The sequence below is a fragment of the Typopeltis vanoorti genome, chromosome 18 (genome assembly GCF_054136105.1).
Source record: "Typopeltis vanoorti isolate ZY-2024b chromosome 18, IOZ_Tvanoo_1.0, whole genome shotgun sequence".
In the NCBI taxonomy this organism is placed as follows: domain Eukaryota; kingdom Metazoa; phylum Arthropoda; class Arachnida; order Uropygi; family Thelyphonidae; genus Typopeltis; species Typopeltis vanoorti.
This window is the reverse complement of record NC_143566.1, coordinates 77979507-77993353: the sequence shown is the minus strand read 5'-3', so window position 1 is coordinate 77993353 and position 13847 is coordinate 77979507. Positions and strand designations below refer to the sequence as shown.

The following is a 13847-nucleotide window of genomic DNA, read 5'->3' as shown; positions in this document are numbered from 1 at the left end:
TGAAAAAGGTGATGTTCAGGACCTGCTTCAGGCACATGCTAAGGAGCTGGATGATGAAGACCTAATTAACCTCAAGAGAGAGAGAACGTGCTTACGATGCTCAAATTGATGATAATGACGAACAAATTGATATGGCATCAAAGGAATTTACCCTAAAAGAAATGGACGATATGGCATCAAAGGAATTTACCCTAAAAAAATGGACGAAATGTTTAGAATTGCTAAAAATTTTAAAGAAAAAATCTTGAACGCCGATCCTAATCTCGAGCAATCAATGAAAGTTTGTCAGGAAATTGAAAATTCCATCAGTTGCTACCGAGTTTTATACGAAGAAAAAAGAAAGACAAATTTCCACCAGACAACTCTACACCAATTTTTATCCAAGAAAGAATAATTGTATGTACTCCTTATATATAAATAAAGATTAAAAAATAATTTTGTTTTTCTAAACGAACCTTCATTTTTTACTTAACACATTTCTTTTTTACTTCATATATAAAATTTAATTAATAGATTTGAAAAATCTTTGGCAGCGATCACCCATTTTACATGCATTATTTATCCTGATTTTTCGTGGCAACAATAACCACAATAATCGAGGTATTCTTGTATATATATATTTTCTTATATTAGTATTTCTTTTTTTTTCTTTCCTGGTGCAAGATTTTTTCATAGTACTTTAATATTTTTGTTATCTATTGTTTCTTGTATCATTTTCTCTTTTCTTTTTATTTTCTTTAATATTTCTTCTGATTGTTTTATTTATTTCTGTAAGTTCTGTAGTATTTCTTTTTTCTTTTCTCCAACTGATTTTTTGTTTTGTCTGAGAGGTTTTTATTTTTAACATTTTTATCTTTTGCAATCTTATGTACACTTCATAGAATGATAAAATTTAGATTTTCTGCTTATTATCCATTTGTAGATTTCTGTTTTCATTCATGTTATTTCTTAGACTGTATAATTTTTGCAATTTCTTCTTGGTATAAATTTTTCTTGACTACTAATTTATCATTATTTATCTTTGCATGTTTTTTTTTATTCTGTTTCATCCTGTATTTTCTTTTATTTTCCCTCTAAGTCATCAAGTATCTGTTTTTTTCTACTATGACTCTTGGACCCATAAGTTATTTTATTTATTTTTTTTTAATCAGTTCCCCCCCCCCCACCTCACATGCACATGAGATTACAAAACCAGCATTAGAAGGAATTTATTGATATGTTTTTTGAATAACTGGAGGATATAGTCATTAGGGAAGCCCATTCTAATGCATAAAGGTAGAAGGTGTGAAAGAGAAGGATGACAAGTTGGTTTGGTATTTTTAGTACTGGATATTGGTATAGTCAATTCTGTTGACTATATTGACAATTGACCATTGCTATGTTTATTGGGTTCAGGGAAATTTGAGGAATAGTGTTGGCCAGTTCAGCAGAACACCATCCATAAAAGTACCTGTAGAAGAAGTACAAAGCAGAAACTGTGGGATAGTGACTGGAATAAATCTCTGAGAGAAGAGTCACCAGTTAACTGAATCCTCCTCTGGACAGCATCAAGTATCATTAGAGAGGTTTTGGTGCACTATCCAATATATGAGAACAGTATTCTAAGTTTGGGTGCATTTGGGATTTATACAGTGTTAAGCTTTATGCTGATGAGAAATAATGGCTTGAGCCCAAAAGGGCACCTAGCTTTTTGGATACAGATGAGACTGTGGTGTGCTTTTTTCAGGGGAGACAAAAGGTGTGAGTAAGTTGAATGAGCGCGATCTGGTATTTATTAAGGTGAGGGATGGTGAAGCATGGTTTTCTTGTATGAAATAAGGCAAGATGTATTTTGGTAACATTGAAGTTGACAAGATTTTTCTCATCTCAGTGAAATTTAGCAAGAAGATCAGTATTCCTTGCATATTTTGGAAGATCATATAGTTTGGTATATGATCTTCCTGATCTCATTGGATCTACACTGCAAGGTTTGTCAACTGAAAAGGATGAATGAGTTGTACTATCATTAGCAAAATTATGGATAGAATTTGAAGTTAATGATATAAGATAATTTATGAATAGGAGAAATAATGTGGATGAATGAGTCCTGTGGTATTCTAGCATTGTGGGGAAATATGAAGAAAGGAAGCATTCCATTTCAAAGGGTAGGTGGTGGTAGCCCATACATGGTTATTTGGTGAGCAGGCCTTTGTGTCAGACCTGATCAGAAGCCATGGAAACATCTTTGAGCTTATTTTTATTGGACTCATCTCTAGAATAGGCATTTATTTGTTCTTTGCATATATTCAGAAGTCGGATGTATAGAATAGTAGAAATAAATCTACTAATTTTAATTCCATAGAAAATATGAATGTTAGATCTCCTTTAAGAGATAAAGCGAATTTATTATACAGAATTTGTATCTGTTGTATATATTTACAGTAAATATTTTATTTTTTTATATACTTGAGCCTCATTCTTTAGAATTCACAACATGCTGATTTTTAAGTAAATGCACCATCACAGATATGAATCTGAAACATTCTAACTAACTAACTACAATAAAACGATATATAATACATGGTGCTTCAAAAGAGTGTATACAACTTTACAGAAGAACAGAATAACTCAGAAGATGTATAAATGCTGAGTGAGTGAAGCACATCAATTTTTGGTCATATAACTTTATTACCAAATGACAACACTAGATGGTATGATACATCACACCATTTGTGATGTATCACACCATCTAGTGTTCCCATTGACCTTGGATGATGTGTGATGTATCACACCATCTTGGATTATGCATGATACATCGCACATCATCCAAGGTCAATGGGAAGGCTGTGTGCTTCCAATGTTGTTTTGGCATCTTTTCAAATTGGAATTCCATATGTAACTGTTTGGTGTGTTTTACGACAGTATCTACATTCAAGGCCCTACAAATTTACCCTTGTACAACAGTTGAAGAAAGACAATAAGAAGATATGCCAGGATTTCTGTATGGAAATGATCAATAGGATAGAACAAAATGAGGACTTTTTGGACACTGTTGTTTTCAGTGATGAGTGTACTTTTCAAGTAAGTGGGCAAGTAAATACTCACAACTGCAGAATTTGGGAAAGCAATAATCCACATGGCATTGTAAAACATGTTTGTGACACTCCAAAGGCTAATGTTTTTTGCGCCATAAGCAAGAAGAACGAGTGTTTTTTTTTTTTTTTTTTTTTTTTTTTTTTTTTTTTTTTTTTTTGAGTCTACCTTTACTGATGGTGTGTATCTGGACATGCTACAAGAATGTATCTGATACAACAATTAGATGATGACAAGCATTTACATTTCCATCAAGACAGAGCACCCCCTCATTATCTGACACATGCAAGGTCATACCACAACACCCTTCTTCCAAGCGGATGTATTGGTAGAGGGATGTCTGTAGCATGGCCACCACATTTCCCTAACCTTACACCGTTTTTTTTTTTTTTTTTTTTTTTTTTTTTTTTTTTTTTTTTTATGTGGAGCTTTGCAAAAGATTGAGTATTTGCATCACCACCACTCATTACAACCAATTTGAATAAGCTGCATTGCAGAATTACTGCTGCGATTGCTGAAGTTACACCAGATATGCTCTGCCACATGTGGCAGGAAATTGATTATAAATGGGATGTCTGCAAAATTACTGGAGACTGTCATATCAAATTTTAACTGTCTGTGTTGAAACTTCAAGTGTTACGTTATATTTGCAAGCTAATAAAAATTGTTCATCTATCACTATTTATCTGCTATTGTCATTCAAAGTTGTATACTGTTATTTTACTCTTCATGACTGATTTTAATATATAGGTTGGACCTAAATCAGGAATTACACAATTGCTATGGGAGATTGGTACACGAGAGTGAGTTGCTGATCAGCAAAAGTTGCTCCCAGTGCCTTGTTCAGGGACTAGAAGGCTCAGCTGCCATTTAAACAGAAGTCAGGTTTTTGGCATCTGGCCCTTTCAAAGTCAAATTTGGATTGGTCATTTTTTTTTTTTTTTTTTTTTTGCATGTGTTGTGTGTGTTGATCCCTAAAATGGCATGGAGTTTTCTTACTGGAGTGTGTGTGCTTGTGCACACACGTACACATAATGCTTTGTAGGCTTATCCATTTGCAGCATGCAGAATTGTTTTGGTATACTTGTCAGAAAATCAAGGTTTGCATAGTGGTTGTGACGTTTGCATGGAATTTGGAGTGAAAGCCTTTATTTTAGTAAGAATTGTTTCAGTTATTTGGTTGGAGCAAGTATTTGATATCTGAAGGGAGTGGTCAGTTAAAGGAAAAGAAGAGTAGAAGTCATACAGATCATCACATTTGACAATATTGTAATGACAAATGTCATGGGATTGATATGGACCTGAAGGAAAAGAAACTTGGATTAGTTTGGTCTGAATTACCAAGAAGAGAGCTGACATCTACAGTATATTTTGCCAATTAGTTGGTGGATTTACAGCCAACGCAACTCAGATCATGAGGCCCATATATATTATGCTTGTTAATTGCATGTGTTCTAGTGGCCAGTTTGCCTGTTTTGTGGGATGAAAAGCCAGAGTTTCTAGGAAGAAAAACCCTCTCATCACCATACAAGATTGGCCATCTTACCTTCTATTGAAAAGTCATAAAGCTTCTTCACATTCTAGACAGGACTTGAACCCAGTTCTTCCAACTGAAGGACTGTCGAAACTGACCGAGCTGATAATTATCAGAAAAACTGGTTAAGAAGAGAGCCAAGGTGTTGGGGGAGTGAGTGGATTATTAGTATTCTGGTAGGCAGATGGACATTTTGTGAAAGATTGTTAGTGACAGTTCACATCTCAGCAAGTCTGCCACCTTCAGTGGTGCAATTAGAGAAGAGAAACTCTTCTGAGTTGTGAACATTGAAGAGTCCGAGAAAGACAACCTTGCTATTCGGGTCTTTGCACTACAGAAGATCCTGCTTCTCAGACAGATAATGGAAAAGCCACAGTGGTCATCATAATCTGAGATATAAATTTTTTTATGTGGCTCTCATCCATGAAATCTTTTTGTGTAAACTTCCAGAACATTAGTACTGGAATGGGCTAATGATTTTTTTTCATCATCATCATCAAATTCCTGACATGTACCGGATATGATAGTACTTACATCACCACTAACTTCCTATTTACAATTTTCCTCCAAATCAATCTGTTACCTGTTAGGACTCCAACATTATCAGAGCTTATATTTCTGTCTTCTAAGTCATCTTTTAGTATATCAATCCACCCATATCTTGGTCTTCCTCTGGGTCTTTTTCCTACTAACCTGGGAGAGAACACTTATTTTGAGATTAGCTCTGCTAACACATTCCTGGATGCTAACAATGTCAAGTTCTTTCCTAATTTTTAATATGATATATGATATTGCCATTGATGCCTTCTGTTCTTGCCCCTAATCTTTCTCAGTGGTCTCTAGTCTTTTTTTTTTTTTTTTTTAAGTTGCTGTGCATTGAAAATCATGTTATTTACTCCAAGTGAACTGCAATTAGATTTGATTCTGAAACAGATTTTTGATGAGATGAAAAAACTAATTAGCAAGAATTGCAAAGATTTTCCAATAAAAACCAGTAGATAGATGTCCTATAAGGTGTTGAAGAAATTAATTTCAAATAAGAACATCTTTAAAGTCGGTGGGTGTAGCATACACATTATCTGTACTACATGTTTGATGGCATATTCAATTTCAAGCAAATTTTCAGTTTTTTGAGATTTCTGCACATTTTTGATTTTAGATTTTTTTCAGATCATTCCTTTCAGAAATTTAAATTTAAATTATTTAAATTAAAATTTAATATAAATTCAATTTTAATTTTATATAAAATTAAATTTCTGAAAAGAATGATTTAACTATGAAAAAAAAATCAGTTATAAAATTTACAGTTAACAAATCTGCTTATTTATTTATAGGCACTCCTATTCTTCCACCAGCACTAGATTTTCTAAACAGTTGTGCAAGAAGTGATACCAGCTCTGAAAGCAGGAGTGAAAGCCCTGGATTAGACACTGTTGAATTTATTTCGTCTAGAGAATTAACACCCTCTAAGTCAGGAGACCATAAAACTTCTGTAAAAGTTTCAGAAAATGGGTTGTCACGAAAGAATATCACAAATAAACAATGCACAGGAAAACGCAAATACCATGGCTCCAAAGATGAACAAGATGCTGAATCAACTGTATCTGAAGAAAATGGGCATACTCATAATAATTATCAAAGATCACAAAAAGAGGTACATGTTTATTTCATTTTTTAATAGCAAAATGTTCATTTAAGTGTTTGTACAAAATTAAATAAACTTTCTAATTCCTTTTACTTCCCAAAGAGAGTAAGTAGAGCTCCACTGGTCTTACCTAACCTTTTAAAGACCTGTAGGCAGATACTCTCCATCCTTGAGCCTCCGCTGGTTGCTATCACTTTCGTTCATTCAGCCTTAAGCTATCAACCTATTGATAGTCTTCAGCTCGACAACCCATAGCTTTCAGGATGGGAGAGAGAGCATATCACAGAAAACTGCAGTGTTTAGTTGCCCTAAAACCAAACACTCATTTTATTTGTCTGTTATTTTATTTTACTCATATGGGGTTTCCCTCCATTCCTTGACTGTTTTATTTGTCTCATATGGGGTTTCTCCTCCATTCCTCGACCGCCCCTTAGGACTGGTTGAGCCCTCCTAATGAGGGATTAAGTGCTGTCCACGCCCAAGGCCAGCTAACTTGGCTATGGCTGAGAAAGATCCTTAAGCTCTTCATGTCGTCAACGGGAATCGAACCTGGGACACTCCTTCTCCAGGCATATGGTTGTGAAGCACATAGCCAATAGGCCAACCGCATGGACTATTTGTCTGTAATAGCGTGAGATGTATGGTCATTTTTTTTTGAGATGCAGTATGAAAAATCCGAAGTATCTGGAAGAAAAAACCTCCATGCCTTTGTAAAAAATCAGCTAACTTCGGAACTATATGGAGGAATCCCTAGAAAAAAAACTTCCCCTATTCAGCAACTTGAATCACATCTGAAGCAGTTTTTGTCGAGCAGCCAGCTTAACACTGTAGAAACAAATGCCATTTCAAAAGGGCTATATAGTCACCTTCTACGAAAATAATTTTATGTTAATAAAACAATACTGATATAAAATTGATTTTATGTAAATATGCTCTGATACTAACTGGATGAATTGCTCATAGTCTCTCACTTAGGACATGGGTGTTTGGGAATATCTTTAGGTAGTAGATGTACTGAATTTCAGGATACAACAGTATATACAACAGACTCAAAACTTGAAGTGACCATCACTTACTTTTAAGTAGGATAAAATTGAATATCACATTGAAAAGAGCAGTATGTAAGAAACTTTTAAAAAAAAAATAATAATAAATTTGAGCAGCTTTTACAGGTCAACTATAGACTCAGCTAGACAAACATTATTGAAGAAAACATGAAATAGTCCAAAAACAGGAAACAACCCTGGTAGTCTCAGTTGCAAACTGAAAAAATATTGATTAATTCAGATAGGCAGGCACCTGATGAAGTTGTCAGCAAGGATCAAAAAAGAAGATCCTTGTGGTGGATGCAAGATGTTGAAGAAGCAGTCAGAAAAGAAGAAAGCATACCGAAAGTTCCTAACAAATAATTCGGCAGATGCCCTAAAATAGTACAGAGAAAAATGCAAGAGAGTTAAGCTATCTGTAAAAGTACCTAAACAGAAGTCATGGTAAGACTTTGTAAAAGAATACAGAATATAAATTTCAGGAAAGTGACAAATGTTCTGGAGACTATAAAAGGGATCAAAGATAATAAACTGACATGAGAACTGAAGATGAGGATTCTAGATGTCTGAAGTAATTACATTGAAAGACTGTTAAACGAAACAAGTGTTGACAAAACAGAAGTACAAAATATTCAAGAGGAATGCAAACAACAATGGGTATCAATACTTGAGTTAGAAAGCACCATCAAAAACTTGAAATGTGTAAAAGCAGCTGGAGTAGATGATATTCAACCAGAGGTGCTCAAATATGTAGATATAACAGTTCTTGCAGTTGGTATGCTGAATAATTCAGATGACCTGGTCAGATGGTCTTATTCCAGATGATTAGACTACAGCTCTCATAAGTTCCCATCAATTAAAAAAAAAAATAATAAAATAATGAATAAAACTGAATATCAGCATTTCAGAGGAATTTCTCTATGTAAAATTTATGCAAGCATCTTTCAGAAAAAGCTGAGAAAAATTGTGGAAGAAAACTTGGAGAATAAGTTCTGTTTATGCCAAATAGAGGTTGTCAGGATCAGATTTTGACTTTTTGTGACAAATAGTTGAGAAATCACAAGAATATAACAAGGATCTGTAATAGGTTTTGTAGACCATCTGAAGGACATATGACAAGGTACCAAGAGAAAAGCTTTTCACAATACTACAGCTATATGGGATAAATGGAATATTATACAGGGCAGATAGTCTTTATTTTAGTTGTAAGTCAGCAATTAGAATTGAAAGAAATATAGAAAGATGGTGTGATGTAAAATCAGGTGTAACACAAGGATATATATTATCTCCACTTTTATTCATCATCTATATGTAAGACATTATGAAAGAAATTAGCATTAAACCTGATATTAGAATTGGAGATATCAGACTTTCTCCTTGCTTTATGCAGATGATATTATACTCCTAAACACATAGTATATCTCCAGGATTGTTTAACTAAATTGAATAGCAGGTATAATAAATTCGGAATGAAAATCGGCAATAAAAAAGACCAAAACAATGAAAATAGGCAGGAACATAGGAAACTTCAGCTGTTCTATAAGATCTCCATTCAAAAAACAGCTTAAGTTTTCGGTGCGCCTGCCTATTTTCATATTTGGGTGTTTTTATTGTTTATTTTCATGCAAAATTTGTTACAGCTGTTATTCGACTTAGACAATCCCATAAATTTGCACTACATGTGTTTAGGAGTATAAATTTAGGCATATCATCTGCATAAAGTAAAGAGCTGTTTGACATATCCAATTCTAATATCTGGCCTAATGCCACTTTCTTTTGTAATGTGATTCATATAGATGATGAATAATAGTGGAGATAATGTACCTTTGATTTTACATCATACCATTTTCCTGTATTTCCTGTATTCTAACTGCTGACGGACAACTTAAATATAGACAGTGTATTGCTCTGTATAATGTTCCATTCACCTCATGCACTTGAATCATTTTGAAAAGCTTTTCTTTGGCCTCCTAGTCATATACTTTTTCCAGATCTACAAAACTTAAGTACAGATACTTGTCATATTCCCATGATTTCTCAACTAATTGTCTTAAAGTGAAAATTTGATCTTGACAAATTTCTCTTCCACAATCTTTGTCAACCTCTTATCTGCAACACTTAATAGAGAAATTCTTCTGCAATCCTCACATTCAGCTTTATTCCCTTTACACACACACACATATATATGGGTACTATGAGAGCTCTACTCCAATCATCAGAAATTTGATCTTCTGACCACACCCTCTGAAGACTAAGCATTTCTGATTGATCATCTACTTAACTGCCTTTCTACATTTCAAGGTTTTGATGGCTTTTTATACCTCAAGTATAGACATGTATTCCTCTTGAAAATTTTCTAATATGGTTCTGTCGCTGCTTGGTTTGTTAAACAGTCTATCAAAGTAATTACTCCAAACAGCTAGGATATCCTTGTCCACCAACATTCCCAAATTCTTTTGCCTACTCGACTTTCTTGAGTAAAGTTTCTACTGTATAGTACACCCCACTGCATCTTTTCTGTCCAAGATGCACTACTAATACTAAATATTAATCTCTTCAATGACCAGTCTGAAATTGATCTTTGTAGTTTTACACCCACAGAAAATTGAATATCTCCTCTCACACCTTGAACTGTATCTGCAGTATACAGATTAAACAACAAAAATCCAGGAACAAAATACTGTGGTGCCACTTCTCACCTTTCCTTTTGAGACATTGCATCCCATACACAACTTGCTATCAGTGACATTCCCATGTTATTCATTTCAGTAGCAGTTTTGTCATGTGGCATTTCTCTCAGATGCCTCTGCAAAATCTAGAATAATTTTATATGTATATATTGTCACTGTATTATAAAATTTAACCTAGTTACTAAGCAAACGCTCTCCTTAATATACCCATACTGCTCTGTAGAAAGGTTGTCTATTCTCTTCAGTCCAAGGTTTTATTTCTTTTGAATCAGTTTTGCCAACACCTTTATCACCATACTTGATACACAAACTAGCATATAGTTTGACATTGCTGACTTGGAGTCTCCTTTCCCATCTTTCCATTTTTTGGGAGCATGCCTGTTGTCAGACTTGTAGAACAACGAAGTCTATGACACTCCTGCTCCTTAGCACAGTCCCTTATTATTATTATTTTGGTAATCTCCATGGAGTCAACAGACTTATTGCAAGAGGCCCACTAAACTAGCAACATGTCTATCATAATGAAGAATTAGAATCAAGACTAAATTATAATGATGAACAACAAGGATTCCATAAGGCAAGATCATGCATTGATGCCATATTTGTTATAAAGCAATTAACAGAAAAAGCAATAGAACTAGTGATCTAGCATGTCATTAGTCCTGTCATATCACTAGTTTCGTTCCTTAGTTTATCATAATTTCTCACTGTAATTCAACAAATATTGTTGTTTTTAGTCAAGTTTGTCTGTTTAATTACTTCCCATGTCAAAACTGCATATTCACTTGCTAGTGAGTTTCTGTAGTTCATTCAGTATTGATGATGCCTTTTGGTTGGAAACACCTGAATTCAAATCCCATCTAGGATGCAATGAGCCTTTATATGGGCAAGGTGAGTTAGCTAGTTTCATACAGAAATTGCAGGGTTTGTTCCTGAAAATGCTTGCTTTTCATCTCTCAAAGCAAGCAAAGTAGCCAGGAGATCAATTAACAGACCTATTATGCATTGCCCTTCAGCCACAATTCCAAATAGTATGTTATATCTATGTTTTTCTACTTTTTATATTTTTATACTCGATTTGTTGTTTACTTAAATCTATCCTTTCTTAGTTAGACCTTCTTCTATCAAAATCCTACCGGCTGCTCTATTGTTATATATTTATCTTTCATTATTTATTCTTTCTTCTCTTACTTTAATCTTATTTTTATATCTTGGATTGTTTCCTCTTCAGATACTGGCAAATTTATATTTTGCTGCACCAGCCAGTATCCTATAGCAGAAAAGATCCTTGCTCAGGGATACAATACTAGAGTCTGAAGATTACCTACACAATATCTTAATTTAACTGCCGTATAGATTCAGACTATTTCAGTCGTGACCTAAATCTATATTTTATATTCACTCTCTAAATCCATCCCACCAAAATAGGTTCTATTTTTGTAAGTGGTAATTTGGAATCGTAATCAGGCACGACTCAGGTTCAGGTAAATATGACATGTTTATTGGAATATCTAAAACACATTACAAAATTCATACACTCAATTATGTTCAATACTAAATAAAACTCGAACTAAGAGATTAACACATTCGAACTAATTAAAACTTATAAGGCAAACTAAACACAGTAATTACACATTAGGATATAAAGTAAACGATGTTTTGAGTTAAGCATATTCCTTTCAGTAGTATTACTCGTAAGAACAAAACTAACAACCATTCAAATGTTACTGAGATACTAAATTCTACTTTTCTTATCGCATCAAGTTAATCCTATCACATACAAAATTACAAAAAGATCTCTTCTAAACAATTCTTCTTACTCACAAACAAGGTTAACTTTCTGATTAGAGACAGTTCACAGAGTTCCTTAGAATAAAGTTCTAAATTTCACAATCGTAAATAATCTTTCTTCTAATGAACATTCACACAAAATTAGAGCAATTACACCGTACCGACTTTTTCCGCGTCATTCTGCACCACGTGTTTGTCTGGATATTTCTCATCTACTTTGGCTGTCTATACGGCAACGTAGGGATTACGCTATCTTCATTCTTTCTGCCTGAAACGAACTCAAAATCTTTGCGTTTCAGGAACAACTCGATGGGGCTTTTCAGTGACGGCTTGATTCTGTTAGGACTGGAATTTTTACTTTCAACTTTGCATAGAATCCAGCTTCATTTCTTTACGAACGATCGCTGCCTGACATCACAGACTTCACCCCCCCCTTACATGAAACTGCCCACCAACTTCCGAACCACCCAACAGAAAAACGATATGGCAAGAGATCAAGAGAATGCCCTGTGTTCCAGGCTCAACCCCCTTTTATATTCCTATTGAGCGCCCTCTTTTTCAGCCCTTTTTTGCACACGATCCTTACTAATTTCACCCTTTGGCTTATCCTTCGTTTCTACGATGCTGATATACTCAGATTCACGGAATACATAAGTACGTGACTTTCCGAATAAGCTATACCCGCCAGCGTTACGCTGTATGCATGTAGCTTTAGGCCTTCCAGGAATTAATACTTAATAGCTTTATGATGACTCACAATAGATTTTGCATAGCTTAAGTAAGGCTTAAATTTAATTCACATTATCCCTCTTTTTTAAGACATACAAAATGAAATCTCAAATTAATCACAATAGCTTAAATATAAGGTGCTTAAATAAAGAATACAAATTTTTACATAAAGTGAGGAAGTTTCATTTTTAATTACAACTGATGTGCAGGTATTTCTCTATGTTTGCAATTTTTTTATATGTTAGACCCTAAATGAATGATTTCTTTCCAAGATTCCTTCACCTAGGATCTAACAAGTAACAATGGTTGCTGCTGCCTCGTTGGCTGAGTGGTTAACGTACTTATTCTCCAACCAGCAGACTGCAGGCACAAATCCTACAGTGGGCATGGATGTTTGTCGTTGTTTAGGTGGGAAATGAATTTTGTTGCCATTGTGAGTCCACTGCCTCACTAACTGGAGGCCTGGCATGGCTTGAAAAAGTTTCATGGTTGATTTTTAGAGCAGGGTTTCCAAATTAGGTTAAAATATATAAAATAATTAAAACTTTAGTCCACTCATAGTATTAATGTATACTATACATTTACGATCTTTCATGTGTAGGGGTCAAAAAAAAATCCATCTGACTAACTAGTGACAGGATTGGTGACTTTATTGATTACCACTGTATGAGACATAATTTTTAACCATCTGTCTGGCTACAATATGTTAATTCATCATGCAAAACAGCTGTACTTGTTATATTTTATCTCCCATAGCTGTTAGGTAGTTAAATCCAACACTCATGTGTGGCTTCCATCATCTTATGTAAGGGAATTGCCCTGAGTGGCTGAAGAATTTATCCATTCTCATTATTTGGATATGTTCTTTCTTGCTTCTAATCAGAAATTCCATAGTTAGTCACCTATTATTATTATTATTAGATATCTTTCACTCAACTAGTCTTATCTTCCTGAACATTTCACAGTCCCTTCCCTTCACATTCCCTGGCCTATAGCCACACTCTACTAAATATCTAAAATTCCTGTTTATCTCATCCTCACACCATTGTCTACTTTCTGGACACCACTTACCTGAGCTCATTAGTGTTTCCTACTCCCTCATATTCTTCCCAGAAAGTGGTATATCTATCATATTCTATTCCCATTGGTATATCATCTTCTGTTAATGATGTTTCACTTGGACCAAGGATTTGTGGAACTGATAATGTCAGTGCCACAAAAAAACACCGTCATTTTATTTCTAATATGCCTTCATCAGTATATAAGCATAATAGCTCACTCTTAGTTCCCTCTCTCACAATTTTCACCCTATCATTTTTTATGATATTTGATTTCACAAT

At 34.3% G+C, this 13847-nt stretch overlaps 1 protein-coding gene across 3 annotated transcripts in view; it reads left to right on the top strand.

The window, feature by feature from the left end:
• The window catches only part of Jarid2 (Jumonji, AT rich interactive domain 2), a 557336-nt gene that overhangs the window by 181565 nt on the left and 361924 nt on the right, over positions 1-13847 (top strand). For all 3 annotated transcript variants that reach the window (XR_016549859.1, XM_090408748.1, XM_090408747.1), the window contains exon 6: positions 5941-6260. Coding sequence is in view for 2 of the 3 variants with exons in the window: in XM_090408748.1 (XP_090264874.1) it covers positions 5941-6260 (320 nt within the window). In the remaining variant the exon portion in view is untranslated. The remainder of the gene's footprint in view (positions 1-5940; positions 6261-13847) is intronic.